At 28.7% G+C, this 15,627-nt stretch overlaps 4 protein-coding genes across 4 annotated transcripts; 2 read left to right on the plus strand and 2 right to left on the minus strand.

The window, feature by feature from the left end:
* Positions 1-2,239: 2,239 nt before the first annotated feature.
* Positions 2,240-2,794, plus strand: GO595_009219 (Ras-like GTP-binding protein Rho1; the record flags this gene model as incomplete). The annotated part of the gene is made up of 1 exon (XM_067922881.1): positions 2,240-2,794. The coding sequence occupies one exon, from the start codon at positions 2,240-2,242 to the stop codon at positions 2,792-2,794; it is 555 nt and encodes a 184-aa protein (XP_067770631.1).
* An 808-nt stretch (positions 2,795-3,602) lies between these two features.
* GO595_009220 (uncharacterized protein) lies at positions 3,603-6,278 on the minus strand (the record flags this gene model as incomplete). The annotated part of the gene is made up of 2 exons (XM_067922882.1): positions 3,603-4,234; positions 4,988-6,278. 2 exons carry the CDS (start codon positions 6,276-6,278, stop codon positions 3,603-3,605), a joined length of 1,923 nt encoding a protein of 640 aa, XP_067770632.1.
* Positions 6,279-8,449: 2,171 nt separating this feature from the next.
* On the minus strand, positions 8,450-9,004 carry GO595_009221 (Ras-like GTP-binding protein Rho1; the record flags this gene model as incomplete). Its single annotated transcript, XM_067922883.1, has 1 exon — positions 8,450-9,004. One exon carries the CDS (start codon positions 9,002-9,004, stop codon positions 8,450-8,452), a length of 555 nt encoding a protein of 184 aa, XP_067770633.1.
* Positions 9,005-10,669: 1,665 nt separating this feature from the next.
* GO595_009222 (uncharacterized protein) lies at positions 10,670-11,311 on the plus strand (the record flags this gene model as incomplete). The annotated part of the gene is made up of 1 exon (XM_067922884.1): positions 10,670-11,311. One exon carries the CDS (start codon positions 10,670-10,672, stop codon positions 11,309-11,311), a length of 642 nt encoding a protein of 213 aa, XP_067770634.1.
* Between the last annotated feature and the right edge of the window lie 4,316 nt (positions 11,312-15,627).

Genomic DNA, 15,627 nt, shown 5'->3' on the forward strand with positions numbered 1-15,627 from the left:
CAAATCAATTGATTCAGGACCACTCATTTCTGATAAAAAGAAATCGGGAACTCCAGCAAATGCAAATGGAGCGACACACGAACTTTTAGAAATTGATACTTTTTTTTATTCTTCTAATGTTGGCAATGAAAGAATTGAAGATTTTCCGATTTCATTTTGTAAATCAGGAAATTCCATAATTTGCGGTATAAGGGAATATGAAGGATCAAATGAATAATATTGTGTCGAACGTGGATAATTTAATATATTAGAAAATGTAAATGAAAGTGAACAAAATGATTTTGTTGAATGTGAATTTGTGATTTTTTGTTGAATTTCTTTCTCTTTCTCTTTTTCTTTCTCTTTCTCTGGAAATTCGTTGTTCGATGGAACACGTTCAAAAAATAGGTTGCTCTTCTTTAACATAAGGAAATTTTTCAGGTGGCGCAATTGGTGCTGCTATAAATGTAGTCGTATCTGTTCGACTGAATGATGAAAGTTGATATTGTTCAACAAAATCTGGTGAATAAAGTGGAAATGGTCGTGAAATTTGATACGCTTCAATATTTGGGGGTTCTGTTGGAAGAGAATCCATTGTGGAAGGATTGAAGCTTTTTGGAAATGAACGTAAACATGAAATTTTGAGTGAAAGAAGTGAATGAAAATTAAAAACAGATTTTTCGTAGGAAGAATTTTGAAGAGTTTCAAAAAAATCTGTTGATATTGTACTAAGATATTGAGAAAGTTGCTGAAGACGAGTTGAAACTCGATGTTGGATAAGAATACACGAAACAATCATTTTGAAATTAGAGAGATGTGATATTCTTGAATTAAAATTGGTGTTTTGAAGGGGATTAAATGTTGGAATTTGTTCACTATTTACAAAATTAGCAGGTGTGGGATCTGACTCTGTTTTAGACCGTGAAATCGTTTTTCGAATTTCGGTTTCTTTAACGCGTTCAAATAAGGAATTACGTGTGTTTAATATTTCTGAAATCGTTTCCGGTGGAAGAAGGGGTTCAACTGGAGAATTAGAAGACTTTAATTCTTTGGTTCGAATTTGTAATGTTTTTTCTTCAAATGCCTTCATGAACAAAAAATATTTTTCTTTACGTGTCTTTGTGAGAATGATGGAAGATATGGAAAAAGAGGTTTACTTAATGAAAAATCATCATTATTTGGACTTGAATATCTAGGTGATAAAACTGAACGTGTGCGTGAATTGTGAGTATCTCTTCTTATTAATATTTTTTCTTTGTTTTCTTCTTCTTTCTCTTCCATAACGTATTGTGATAGAAAAAAGGTCCACTTTTTGATATTCCACTTTTTTAAAACACAATTTAAAATGGAAGAAAATGAACAATTATCTAATTCAAATTGGACACAACAAAGTGACGAAGCGTGGGAAATTCAAGATCATTCATTACGCCGTCCAAAAAATGCATTTCTTTTATTTACAGAAAAATTTCGATTAACTCTTCCAGAAGAATTTGAAAGAAAATCAAATGTTGAACTTACGAAAATAATCAGTCAAAAATGGAAAGAAATGAATGATGATGAAAAAGAACGATATAAGCAAAAAGCATCAGAATTATTTTCTGAGTTTAAAAAATAAAAAATCCAAATTATAATTACAAAAAGGTACAAAAAAAGAAGAAACTCAATAAAATTGCGAAAACTCTTTCAGAAAATCCATTACTTGAAGCTCAAATAGTTTCTGGTCAATTTGGTTCTGATGTTTTTCATTACCCAGTTGATCCAAATCTATTTTTTCTTTTTACTATTGGAAACAGATACATTAATAGAGCGCTTCATGGGAAACCATTAAATATTTCATCTAAGTAATTATCTAGATTATTTTGATTGAAAAAGAAAAGCACTATTTTTAACTTAAAACATCACAATAATTAAATGCAATATATTCAGTCAGAACTTAATGCGAAAAAATGTTAAAACAAAAATATACTCCATGTTCCCAAAGCGTGGAGTAAAATTCAGTACAAAGTCCACTTTTGATAGATCTCATATAAAATTTCCTATCATATGTTGTAAAATTCACTTTTTGAATCATCTTATACAAATAATTATTAGTTCACTCAAAAGTGGAGAAAGTGAATTCATCACAAATTTTGTATACTTTATATAACTCAAAATGTTGGAAAAAATGCCAACACCTCACATTCCATCGAACATCTATAAGTTCACAAATTTTAAATACTATAAACCGTTTTTTATGAAAAACAAATTGTCAATTCAATTAATGCTCATAAAGTGCGTCGTTATTGGTGACAAAGACATTGGTAAAACTGAACTGGCATATGTCTACAAAAATCACGAGCTTAACCACGATTATAATAAACGTAAAGTTACAATAGTTGAAAATTATCAAATTGAAACTAATTTTAATAAGCATGACATAAAGATAAATGTATGTGACACATCAGGTCAAGAAGAATATGATAGGCTCAGACCAATTTCATATTCTGGTGCAGACGTTTTAATCGTATGTTTTTCCCTCTTTTCTCCAGAATCTTTTCGTAATGTCGATGAAATGTGGCTAAAAGACATTAGAGAATATTGCAAAGGAGTACCATACATTCTAGCTGGTTTGAAGAATGACCTTATAGATAATATCTCTTCGGAAGAGATAATTACAAGACAACAAGGGGAAGCAATGAAAGAAAAAATTGGTGCTTATGGCTATATCGAATGCTCTGTTGATAAATACACAAGTGTAAACGAAGTTTTCGAATTAGCAATTCGGGCTGTCATCGCAAAAAAAGAAAAAAAATCCAAGGGATGTGAAATATATTAAAAAATATTTTTTGTAAAAAAAATCTTTTTTGAAGGAAGCACGTCTCGGATCGGTTTTACAACCGTCACACATTGTCAATGTAACATCAACCACTTACTCAAAAAGTGGTATAATTGGTCATAAGCCATGCTACAAAAGACAACAATCATTCACATGCTAAATAAACAACTCTCACATAAAACAGATTTATATTTAGATAAAGAAGTTAAAATATCTTTTCTGTACAAAACCAAAATGATGGAATAAAAATAATTCTTTTTTTAATATTTTAGAACGACTGTTTACATGAAGAACCAATGAGATTAAAAATTTGAGATTGTTCAATTAATTCAAGAAAAATTACCAAGTAAATGTATGTTTTGTTGAGAATAATATTATAATAATTATCAAGAATAACTCGCTTAAATAATCATCGTGGCACATGTAAAATCTCAATATATAAATTAATTAATAAAATTAATGGTTATAATGAATTTATTTTCATAATTTTAAAAGATGAAGGTGGTTTGAGATGAAGCAGCTCATCATAAATAAATATTTTAACAGTTTTTAAATATTTTTAAATTTTCTCCATGATTTTTTTTCAAAATTATTAAACTTATTAAAAAGAACATTTTTGCATTTTTAAGTGATCAGTCACAGCTTAATGAGAAAAGCTTGTAGACTTACACGTTGTCATTGAACAGAGAGAACACAAATTTCATATAAAAATTTTTATTTTCTAACAAACTCTTAAAAAATGTTTTTTCACGACAGTGTAACTTATTGCTTTTCGTTAACTTAAAATGAATTTTAATTTTATTTATTTTTATGCCTTTTTCATGATTTCAAATAATTCCTTCGCTTTTTGTTTTAAGTTCAATTCATCCTTTCTTCTACCAGGCAAAGATAAACAATAAGCGAAGAGCACCAATTGGTAATTTTTAGCTCTATTTAATATGATATTTCCTTTTGTTCCAAAAACGTCATTATAAGTCTTAAAGTAATCGAGTATAGCGCTTAAGCATTCGAACGATTGTACAGTCATATTTGATATTTTATCAACAAGTGTATTAATGAAAAATTTCTTTAATTTTCTATTATCCAATTCTTCTGGCTTAACTGTATATAGTAAAGCTTCGTAACCTCTAATTACAACAGTGTATAATTCGGGTGCGAATTTTCCATCATCTTTATCATTTAGATTAAGTGGTGTATTTAAGAACGATTCGAAGATATTCATTATTCGATCCCTATCTTCAATACACAAGATAGGAGATACAGTTTTAATAACTTTAGCGAAACTTCGAAGTATTTTAACGTTAATTTCACGTGTGAAGTTAAACTTATCCAAACAATTGGATATTATTTCGAATGTTGTAGGGATCTTTTCCAACAATTCATGACCGCATTCATTTGAAGGTCCTTCAACTAAAATATTTCTATATAATTCGGCAAGTGCTGCAAGAGTAGTATTTATTGTTGAAGGGCTTCTAGTTTTTAATGCATAATCAATACAATTGGACATTTCCTGAAATATTTGTTTTGCTTCGACACCTAATGAAGATATTATAGATATTAAACCATATAAACATTCTTCAAATAACACATTTTTAAACCTGATTATTCCTAATAATTTTTGTGCTACAGATACACCATAATGTCGAAAATAATCAGGAAATCGATGGAAACACATTGTAACAAAATAAATACTATCTGATACTAGGGCAAAGTTTGCGCTGTTACCCGCGTTTTGAAAATCTTTAGAATTATCTATAGTTGACATTGATTGGTTAAATATTTTTTCAACACTTTCTTTTTTACTGTCTGGTGCATACTTAATTAAATTTATCATTACATAAGAACATGTTTGTAATAAACTTTGTGGAGCATTAAATGTTTGAGTAAAAAAATCTAGAAATTTTGCACAAAAGTTTCCTAAATATTCATAAAATTTTTCATATAGTGATATATGATTAAAATTATAACATCTTAAAATTATTTGATTAACAACTGAAAAAACTCGTTCTGTAATAATAGGATGTCTCATAAAATTCTTTTGCATTTGTTGAATTAAAATTTGAAGAAATTCCTCTGCCATATATAAATCAAAGTTTTCTTCTAACAAACTAATAACATAAAGTGCAGTATCTGATACTCGATTAATTGGATGATCAATTGCTTGAACCAAAAATTTGGTAATAAAAAATTGACCTTCAGCTAAATGATTTCTTGTTAAATAGTTATAAACATCATTTCCTTGTTGAGGTGATTGAGGTGGACGTGAAATAATTGCTATTGCTAATAATAAGGAATGGAGAACTGGATATGGAGAAGCAAGAGGATTATTCTGCGACCAATATTTTTGAATCTCAGAGAATACGCAATCAGGATGATATTCATAGATGTTAGAAAGAACTTGAAATGCTTTCCCATAAATTTGGGTTGGTTGGTTTGGATCTTCTGGTTGTTGATCATCTTCTCTCATAAATGTTAACATTTGTATTAAACGAGGAACTAGATTACCAAGCACTGGTAAAATTAAATCTCTCATATGATGAATACGTGCGTCTTTCATATGTGGTAATGAAGTTTTAATTGATGATTGACGTTCTTCTAATAAATTTTCATATCTTTGTTTAAATTGAATTGCTTTGACTTTCTTCATTTCAAACTTTGTGAGTTCGATCCAAAAATCAAGGATGTTGAGGAGTTTCCCATTGTTTGTCTCTTCAAAGAGATAATTGAGAATAGCGTTACCGATATCGATGAATTTGAAGCCATCGTATTCATAGAATCTCATTGTGAGTGTAGTGTAAATCTGGATTAAATTTCGATGGAATTCTAGTTGTTCATTCGTTGGATTATTACCAATCATATTGAGATAATTTTGAACAAGTATAACAAACTTATCAAAAACTTCACGTGGATAAAAGAGTGGTGCTGCATACTTAATTAGTGTCGTGCATATTTCGCATAAAATAATACAAATGTCGAGGTTATAATTAATGCTGGATTGAAGTCCAACAAAAATACCACCAACAAAATTAAAAACCCTTGTGTAGACCCCTTGGACTTCTTCACCATATTGACCAATAATATTATGAAGACTTTCTGCACAAATTTCATTAAGAACTTTGAGACCATTGATGTGTATCGCTTTGTTGTATTCAGGACTACCAATGAGATGAAGTAAACGATCAATATCAGGGAACATGAATTCCCTTTCTATCTTAAATAATTTGCAAAACGCTTGAATAGCTTCATTATTCACAGTTGGATCTGGAAACATTAAACCGCGAAAAATAGCATCCTTGAGAGATCTTCGTTGGTCTTCATCAGTAGACATCCAAATATTTCTGATTGATTCTATTTTAACAACATCATTTGGAGTAATACTTCTGCCAATAAATAGTAAAGCATAAAAATAGGCTGATGCATGGTGGCCATCTTGACTGAGAATTTCTCCGCAGGCATGAATAAATCTAATAGGATCTGCAACCATTTTTTGATTAATTGCCATTTCAGATGATTCGCGAGCTGTTTGGTCTTGAGAAATGAGATTACTAAAGTTTTCAATTAACTCACTGCTATCATTGGAATATTGAAACATTTTCTTGGAAATCTAACCGTTATAACGACCTTTGGACTTCATAATAAATGAATAATGAATTTATTAATCCGTGATTATTAAAGGCATCTTTCATATTTTTTTGATAGCATGCTATCAACTTAAAGCTTTAAGTTAACAATGTATGAATTTTCTTGAAAACATTTGCAAAATTAATTGAACCCATAAATGTCATTCAACGATAGGATCAAATGAATGAATAATCATCGGATCAATATTCAAAAACTGAATTTGAAAGAAACATGTTCTATCGTATCTCTATCGTTTGCTCGCTTATTCAAAAATAATTTTGGATGCGGAATAAATTTTCATCGGAAGAAAAATAAGCGACAAAGATCACATTTTAAGAAAATTATATTCTGGCACAAAGCTGATTTATAGCATGGAAAAAATAAAATAAAATACATGGGAAAGACTTGGATGTCCTACAACTTCTAATTCTATTGTATATATTAACAGTCATAATATGAGAAAATGCCACAAAAAGGAACGTTTTTAAATCACTGAAAAATTCAAAAAATGTTCTTTTAAATAAGTTTAATAATTTTGAAAAAAAATCATGGAGAAAATTTAAAAATATTAAAAACTGTTAAAATATTTATTTATGATGAGCTGCTTCATCTCAAACCACCTTCATCTTTTAAAATTATGAAAATAAATTCATTATAACCATTAATTTTATTAATTAATTTATATATTGAGATTTTACATGTGCCACGATGATTATTTAAGCGAGTTATTCTTGATAATTATTATAATATTATTCTCAACAAAACATACATTTACTTGGTAATTTTTCTTGAATTAATTGAACAATCTCAAATTTTTAATCTCATTGGTTCTTCATGTAAACAGTCGTTCTAAAATATTAAAAAAAGAATTATTTTTATTCCATCATTTTGGTTTTGTACAGAAAAGATATTTTAACTTCTTTATCTAAATATAAATCTGTTTTATGTGAGAGTTGTTTATTTAGCATGTGAATGATTGTTGTCTTTTGTAGCATGGCTTATGACCAATTATACCACTTTTTGAGTAAGTGGTTGATGTTACATTGACAATGTGTGACGGTTGTAAAACCGATCCGAGACGTGCTTCCTTCAAAAAAGATTTTTTTTTACAAAAAATATTTTTTAATTCTCAGAAAACTTTTTGATAATAATTTTGTGTAACAACTTTTTCAATCTCATATTAAAAATTATATGGACAAATTTAAATTAAGTTTTAATTAAATTTTTACTGTAATTGCATCTCCAGCCTCAACCATTTGGATAGAAGTATAACGCTGATAGCATGAATGTCTCTACATTATGTGATAGAACAGTTAGGAGAAAGTTTAAATTGCAACTTAAAAAAATTGGAGTGAATCCAGAGAGTTATTCCCCTTTTCTATGGTTACCAAAATTGAAAGAATTAAGTTATATAAATGAAGAATCTGCACGCCTCAGAAATTCGTAAAAAACCATAAATGCACAAACTTTCAATTGTCATAAGTTCTATTTCATTTTTTACATTTTGATTAGTACTTTTTGCAAGTCTTATCATAAGTTGTATTGTGACATACTTTTTCGCATTTGGTAATGTATCCCCCTTCATTATTTATTCCAAGCCAAGCATGTACGACTTAAAATTATTTGTTTTCGTAAAATCATCTAAGTTATTTTTTCTTAAATAAGATACAACAGCTGAGACGAATGATTTAAGGTAGGAATAGGTTGTTTGAGGGTGTTGACTTCTATAAAATTTAAAAAAAGCACGTAATTTATTCTCAGTAATGGGATATGATTCGGGTGCATTAAAAATTTGATTCATTGTATTGTCATATGAACGCAACTTAGAATTATATGTTCTTTGTGTGTTTTCAGCAATCCTTTGTTGTTCAACAGATACATTAGCTTGAATTAAACTATTAAAATCCATGTGGTAGCTCATGGACCACTGGTCTATTGAAAAAGTTGTTACACAAAATTATTATCAAAAAGTTTTCTGAGAATTCAATTATAGCTACACTTTTTGAGCTTCGCTCAAAAAAGGTCCGTATAATTTTAATATATTTCACATCCCTTGGATTTTTTTTCTTTTTTTGCGATGACAGCCCGAATTGCTAATTCGAAAACTTCGTTTACACTTGTGTATTTATCAACAGAGCATTCGATATAGCCATAAGCACCAATTTTTTCTTTCATTGCTTCCCCTTGTTGTCTTGTAATTATCTCTTCCGAAGAGATATTATCTATAAGGTCATTCTTCAAACCAGCTAGAATGTATGGTACTCCTTTGCAATATTCTCTAATGTCTTTTAGCCACATTTCATCGACATTACGAAAAGATTCTGGAGAAAAGAGGGAAAAACATACGATTAAAACGTCTGCACCAGAATATGAAATTGGTCTGAGCCTATCATATTCTTCTTGACCTGATGTGTCACATACATTTATCTTTATGTCATGCTTATTAAAATTAGTTTCAATTTGATAATTTTCAACTATTGTAACTTTACGTTTATTATAATCGTGGTTAAGCTCGTGATTTTTGTAGACATATGCCAGTTCAGTTTTACCAATGTCTTTGTCACCAATAACGACGCACTTTATGAGCATTAATTGAATTGACAATTTGTTTTTCATAAAAAACGGTTTATAGTATTTAAAATTTGTGAACTTATAGATGTTCGATGGAATGTGAGGTGTTGGCATTTTTTCCAACATTTTGAGTTATATAAAGTATACAAAATTTGTGATGAATTCACTTTCTCCACTTTTGAGTGAACTAATAATTATTTGTATAAGATGATTCAAAAAGTGAATTTTACAACATATGATAGGAAATTTTATATGAGATCTATCAAAAGTGGACTTTGTACTGAATTTTACTCCACGCTTTGGGAACATGGAGTATATTTTTGTTTTTAACTTTTTTTCGCATTAAGTTCTGACTGAATATATTGCATTTAATTATTGTGATGTTTTAAGTTAAAAATAGTGCTTTTCTTTTTCAATCAAAATAATCTAGATAATTACTTAGATGAAATATTTAATGGTTTCCCATGAAGCGCTCTATTAATGTATCTGTTTCCAATAGTAAAAAGAAAAAATAGATTTGGATCAACTGGGTAATGAAAAACATCAGAACCAAATTGACCAGAAACTATTTGAGCTTCAAGTAATGGATTTTCTGAAAGAGTTTTCGCAATTTTATTGAGTTTCTTCTTTTTTTGTACCTTTTTGTAATTATAATTTGGATTTTTATTTTTAAACTCAGAAAATAATTCTGATGCTTTTTGCTTATATCGTTCTTTTTCATCATCATTCATTTCTTTCCATTTTTGACTGATTATTTTCGTAAGTTCAACATTTGATTTTCTTTCAAATTCTTCTGGAAGAGTTAATCGAAATTTTTCTGTAAATAAAAGAAATGCATTTTTTTTTTTTTTTAATGAATGATCTTGAATTTCCCACGCTTCGTCACTTTGTTGTGTCCAATTTGAATTAGATAATTGTTCATTTTCTTCCATTTTAAATTGTGTTTTAAAAAAAAAAAAAAAAAAAAAGTGGACCTTTTTTCTATCACAATACGTTATGGAAGAGAAAGAAGAAGAAAACAAAGAAAAAATATTAATAAGAAGAGATACTCACAATTCACGCACACGTTCAGTTTTATCACCTAGATATTCAAGTCCAAATAATGATGATTTTTCATTAAGTAAACCTCTTTTTCCATATCTTCCATCATTCTCACAAAAGACACGTAAAGAAAAATATTTTTTGTTCATGAAGGCATTTGAAGAAAAAACATTACAAATTCGAACCAAAGAATTAAAGTCTTCTAATTCTCCAGTTGAACCCCTTCTTCCACCGGAAACGATTTCAGAAATATTAAACACACGTAATTCCTTATTTGAACGCGTTAAAGAAACCGAAATTCGAAAAACGATTTCACGGTCTAAAACAGAGTCAGATCCCACACCTGCTAATTTTGTAAATAGTGAACAAATTCCAACATTTAATCCCCTTCAAAACACCAATTTTAATTCAAGAATATCACATCTCTCTAATTTCAAAATGATTGTTTCGTGTATTCTTATCCAACATCGAGTTTCAACTCGTCTTCAGCAACTTTCTCAATATCTTAGTACAATATCAACAGATTTTTTTGAAACTCTTCAAAATTCTTCCTACGAAAAATCTGTTTTTAATTTTCATTCACTTCTTTCACTCAAAATTTCATGTTTACGTTCATTTCCAAAAAGCTTCAATCCTTCCACAATGGATTCTCTTCCAACAGAACCCCCAAATATTGAAGCGTATCAAATTTCACGACCATTTCCACTTTATTCACCAGATTTTGTTGAACAATATCAACTTTCATCATTCAGTCGAACAGATACGACTACATTTATAGCAGCACCAATTGCGCCACCTGAAAAATTTCCTTATGTTAAAGAAGAGCAACCTATTTTTGAACGTGTTCCATCGAACAACGAATTTCCAGAGAAAGAGAAAGAAAAAGAGAAAGAGAAAGAAATTCAACAAAAAATCACAAATTCACATTCAACAAAATCATTTTGTTCACTTTCATTTACATTTTCTAATATATTAAATTATCCACGTTCGACACAATATTATTCATTTGATCCTTCATATTCCCTTATACCGCAAATTATGGAATTTCCTGATTTACAAAATGAAATCGGAAAATCTTCAATTCTTTCATTGCCAACATTAGAAGAATATGAAAAAGTATCAATTTCTAAAAGTTCGTGTGTCGCTCCATTTGCATTTGCTGGAGTTCCCGATTTCTTTTTATCAGAAATGAGTGGTCCTGAATCAATTGATTTGAAAGAACTCGAAAATGACGATGATGTCGATGGAATTGATGTAACAATCAAAACAGAGGCCTATTGGTGATTTTCTAACGAAGCCTTTACCTCAAAAGAATCGAAGTCATGTATTAGCAGAGGTAGTTGATAAACAACAAAATGAAATGAAAGATAAACAAACAAAAGGAATCCAAAATGTTGTTAATGGAATTCAAGAAATTAATAAAATGATTCAAGAAAAATCACTAAAAATTCCATTGGATGATATTCAATCGTGTTTGAATTAATAAAAATAAATGTTTATAATGACAAAAATTATAATTCTTTTTTTACTAAAAGAAATGTTAATATTAATATTACAATAATCGAATAACTTACAATTTAATTAAATATTGATGAAATTTTAAAGAAGCTTAAATCGAAAAAAAACTTCCCTGTTGTAACTTTAATAACTCAGGATAATAATTTTTCAAACAAATCAGGATATAATTTAAAGTGTGTTATTTATGATAGCTAACTTATCTAATGATGTTTATAATAAGAAAAAAATTTTATTCATTGCTTACATCCTTATCTATTAAAATTAAATGCAATATTTACTTATAAGAAATGTGCAGAAAATGGAAAGATTGCTATTCCCAAAATTTCAGGGAAAAATAAAAAATCTCTAATAACAAGATTTTAAATTGCTTGTAAAACAATAGCTTCATGATATTCTTTTTCACATTTTTGTTGTTACGATTCTTGTCTCTAATACAAAACGGCAATCGTTTTTTGCTACAGACAAACCTTGTCAATTTTGATAGCAAAAAAACAATATGTATGTCATTTTACTTCTATTAAATTTGATAGATAAATAATAGGTGGAGCAAAATGTCATCAAATATTATTTATTTAGGATTATTTTTCATAACTGATAAACTGAATCCTTTTTCTTAGTTCATAAATCATATCATTTTTTTTTGCTTTTATACACTATATATTTATATTTTATCAAAATTATTATAATTTAATATTTATTTTTGATTTAACTTTTGGGAAATGTTTTAATATTGTGATCTGGTTCACCACAATTCGAAAATCTATGTATATCTTTCGATTTTGGTTTTCCAGGAAGGATCACATTTTTAGACGGATGAATACCAATTTTCCCTTTTATCGAAAAATTATTTGGCATTCAAGTAGTACTTATAGTATATGTTTGTTTCAAATCTAAAATAGCATTGTGTAATATTTGAGGAACAGTTTCGCTTTGCCCTGCAGATATATGCATAAAAAACAAAATTCATTATTATTTTCATTTGTTTTTGATAAAATAATTTCTTGATTAATTTTTTCTAAATATAATCATCTAATTTTTTCGATATCTTCTTCTTCGAAAATTATTATTTGTATTTCCATATTGAATTAAATTTTTTTATATAAGATCTGTCATTTTCAGTTGACGAGTTTACCAAATTACGAATTATATCAATCATTTCAAAAATTTTGAAATTATTGTGTTGTTCGAAATTTCCAGTATAACCTTCAACACGATTTGTTGTCCAATCCCAATAAGCACCATGTTCAATAAGATGAATTGGTAACCAGTCTTTTTCATATTTTATCATTTGCTTTGATAATTCTTTTCCTATCTTTATTGATTGATAAGTTTCTTTGAAGAGATTCATATGAACGAATTATGCCTTTCTGTATTCGATAAAATCCCTTAATAACATTCGTTCAATAATATCATCCAAGTTCCCTTCTTTATTTTTTTAAATTGATTCTCCTTGTGAGATATATAATATATCTCTGGAGGAGATAGTATATGGTTGTGTTGCCTAATTAATCCAGGTGGCACACCTAAAGCTTGTTCTTTGAATTGAATCTTTTCCACAACAATTTGTATGGCCTTCTATAAATTGTGGATCTAAAATGTGATTATGGATAAAATTTGCTTTTTCTGAGATGTAACAACTTCCATTTTTCAAAAATTTGATAAATGATTTGCAATCAAATTTCACAGAGACCTTATTGTTTTGAGAAACTCTTCCGCCAAACCTACATGTAAATATTTTCTTGTAACATTATAAAATGAAAAAACAAAGTAAATGATCTGACACTTGGGAAAATAGCTCTGGATAGCATAAGTTCGTTCTTGAGTGCTTCAAGTATATCTTCATTTTAAATCATCTAGTAATGGTTATATTTTCGACTCAAAAGCGTGGCAAAAATACCGCCAAATCATATCATAATTTTTTCGCTACGAAAATTGACAAGGTTTGTCTATAGCCTGCATAATTTCACTAAAAAAAATGTGAGTTACTTATGATATTCTCAAAAATTTGATTGATTAAAGCCTTCCAATCTCCTATATGGCCGACAGGAACAAATGAATAAGCTTATTCCCAAATACTTGCTTTTTGTTCTACATTTGGCGTTTTGTGAGCAGAAAATACGTCCCAAATTAAATACCCTTTATGTTTCTAATGAAATTATACAATTATTTTAAGTAGTTTATATATACATATCCCTTTAGCTATCCTCATGATCAATATATTAGATGGATTTTTTCTGTTGCTATTAAGTGCTTTATTCGCATATCTTTGAGAAACCATTTTTTACATTTTTCAGTAGTTCCAACAGCTAAAATTCAGAGAAGGTAATTTTTCTCCAGATTCGTTTCGCAATTTCTCAATCGCTTAAAAAAATATCTAAAAAATCATTTGGATTTATTCTACTCTTTATGTGGAGTTTTCTCTAATATAAATTATCATTTTTCGATTAATTATTTTGCCAATTTCTACTTGTTTTAAAATCATTTGCTCCATTAAGCGATTCTTTTTTGGAAGAAATCGCTCGAAAAGCTCTTGAAGGTAGATATATGATTTGTGATAGCTAATCATTATTAACTGTATATATAATTGATTATAATCTTCTTGAAGAATTTGTATATTAATTACTTTCGGACCATGTTTTAATAAATAGTTTATATTCTTTTTTTAAAAATCAATTTTTTTCTCAATGTTCGAGATGTTTTTTTTGAAATTCTATCTATTCGTTTGCGTTTCATTTCGTTTTTGAGAGATAATTCATGTTATAATAATTTGAAATCTTCATTCCTAAAAACTTGTCATATCACTGATGTTGATGTTGAAAATGCTGTATAGGATTTAATTTGTGGGCTATCATTTTCAATGTTTAAATAATTATGTATACCATTTTTACATCATGTTGGCCATTTCAGTTTCATTATAATGAATGTTGCATTTATAAAAATATCGATAGTTTTTAGTTAATACATTCTGATTTTTTGATATAAAATAATATAAAGTAATATAAATAATGAAAAAAGTATTTATATTGTGGCATTAATTTAATGCCTAAAACAGCTGAGTTATGTCATAAAAAGTGGACCAATGTTACTACCACATAATGAATCTCTGTATGGATAAATTTACATCTGCAAGATTTCATTTCTGAGTGATCAACGAAACTGGGTTTCAGAATCGAATTCACATGGCCACATTTTGAGGTTTAAGCTGGTTTTTTTGTTCAATTTTTGATTGTATTTTGCCAAAATTCAATATTGCGGAATCTTTTTGCATGTGGGCAATGCGGTTTCAATCAAAAGTTTTAATTTGAGTTTTTGATCAATAACCGATAGAGTCAACCTTTTCATTAGTTTACATTATAAATGATATCAGAGAAAAAAGTAGATAGGTTTGGCTGGTATTTAAGCAATTCAAATATAATTACTGATGAATCTGGAAAGGAAACTTCTCGTGAAACAAAGTGGCTTCAAATGATTTCAAATTGGGATTCAATGATAATAAAAAATCGAAAAGTTGTTTCAAGAAGAATTAAAAAGGGAATACCAGATTCAGTAAGAGGTAAAGTATGGGATTTATTAACAGAAGCAAATCTCACTAAACAAAAATTTCAAAGTTCTTATCAACATTATTTAAGACTCCCACCACATGAAGACTACGACAGAATTGAAAGAGACCTCAACCGTACCTTTCCGCAAATATCATATTTCTCAAACCCAAATTTTATTCAATCTCTTCAAAATAATTTACGAGCTTATTGTCAATTTTCTCCCGAGTTAGGATACTGTCAAGGAATGGCATTTTTAGATGCCATGCTTCTCATGTATTTTGATGAAGAAACAGCATTTTGGGCTTTCAATAATATATTGATTGGCAAACGAACAAACCATGTTGGATTTTTCCAAGAAGAAACGCCTCAGCTTGTAGCTTCCACACATATGTTCAAAGATCTTGTTCGTGAATCATATCCAAATGTGATGATTAATTTTGAAAAGCAAAATCTAAGTTTCCACTTTTTTTGCACCAAGTGGTTTGTTCCCGCATTTCTTGCGATGGAATGGCCCTCTGAAATGCAGCTGCGCATATTCGA

This window comes from Histomonas meleagridis (assembly GCF_020186115.1).
Source record: "Histomonas meleagridis strain 2922-C6/04-10x chromosome Unknown contig_88, whole genome shotgun sequence".
NCBI classification, from domain to species: Eukaryota; Parabasalia; order Tritrichomonadida; family Dientamoebidae; genus Histomonas; species Histomonas meleagridis.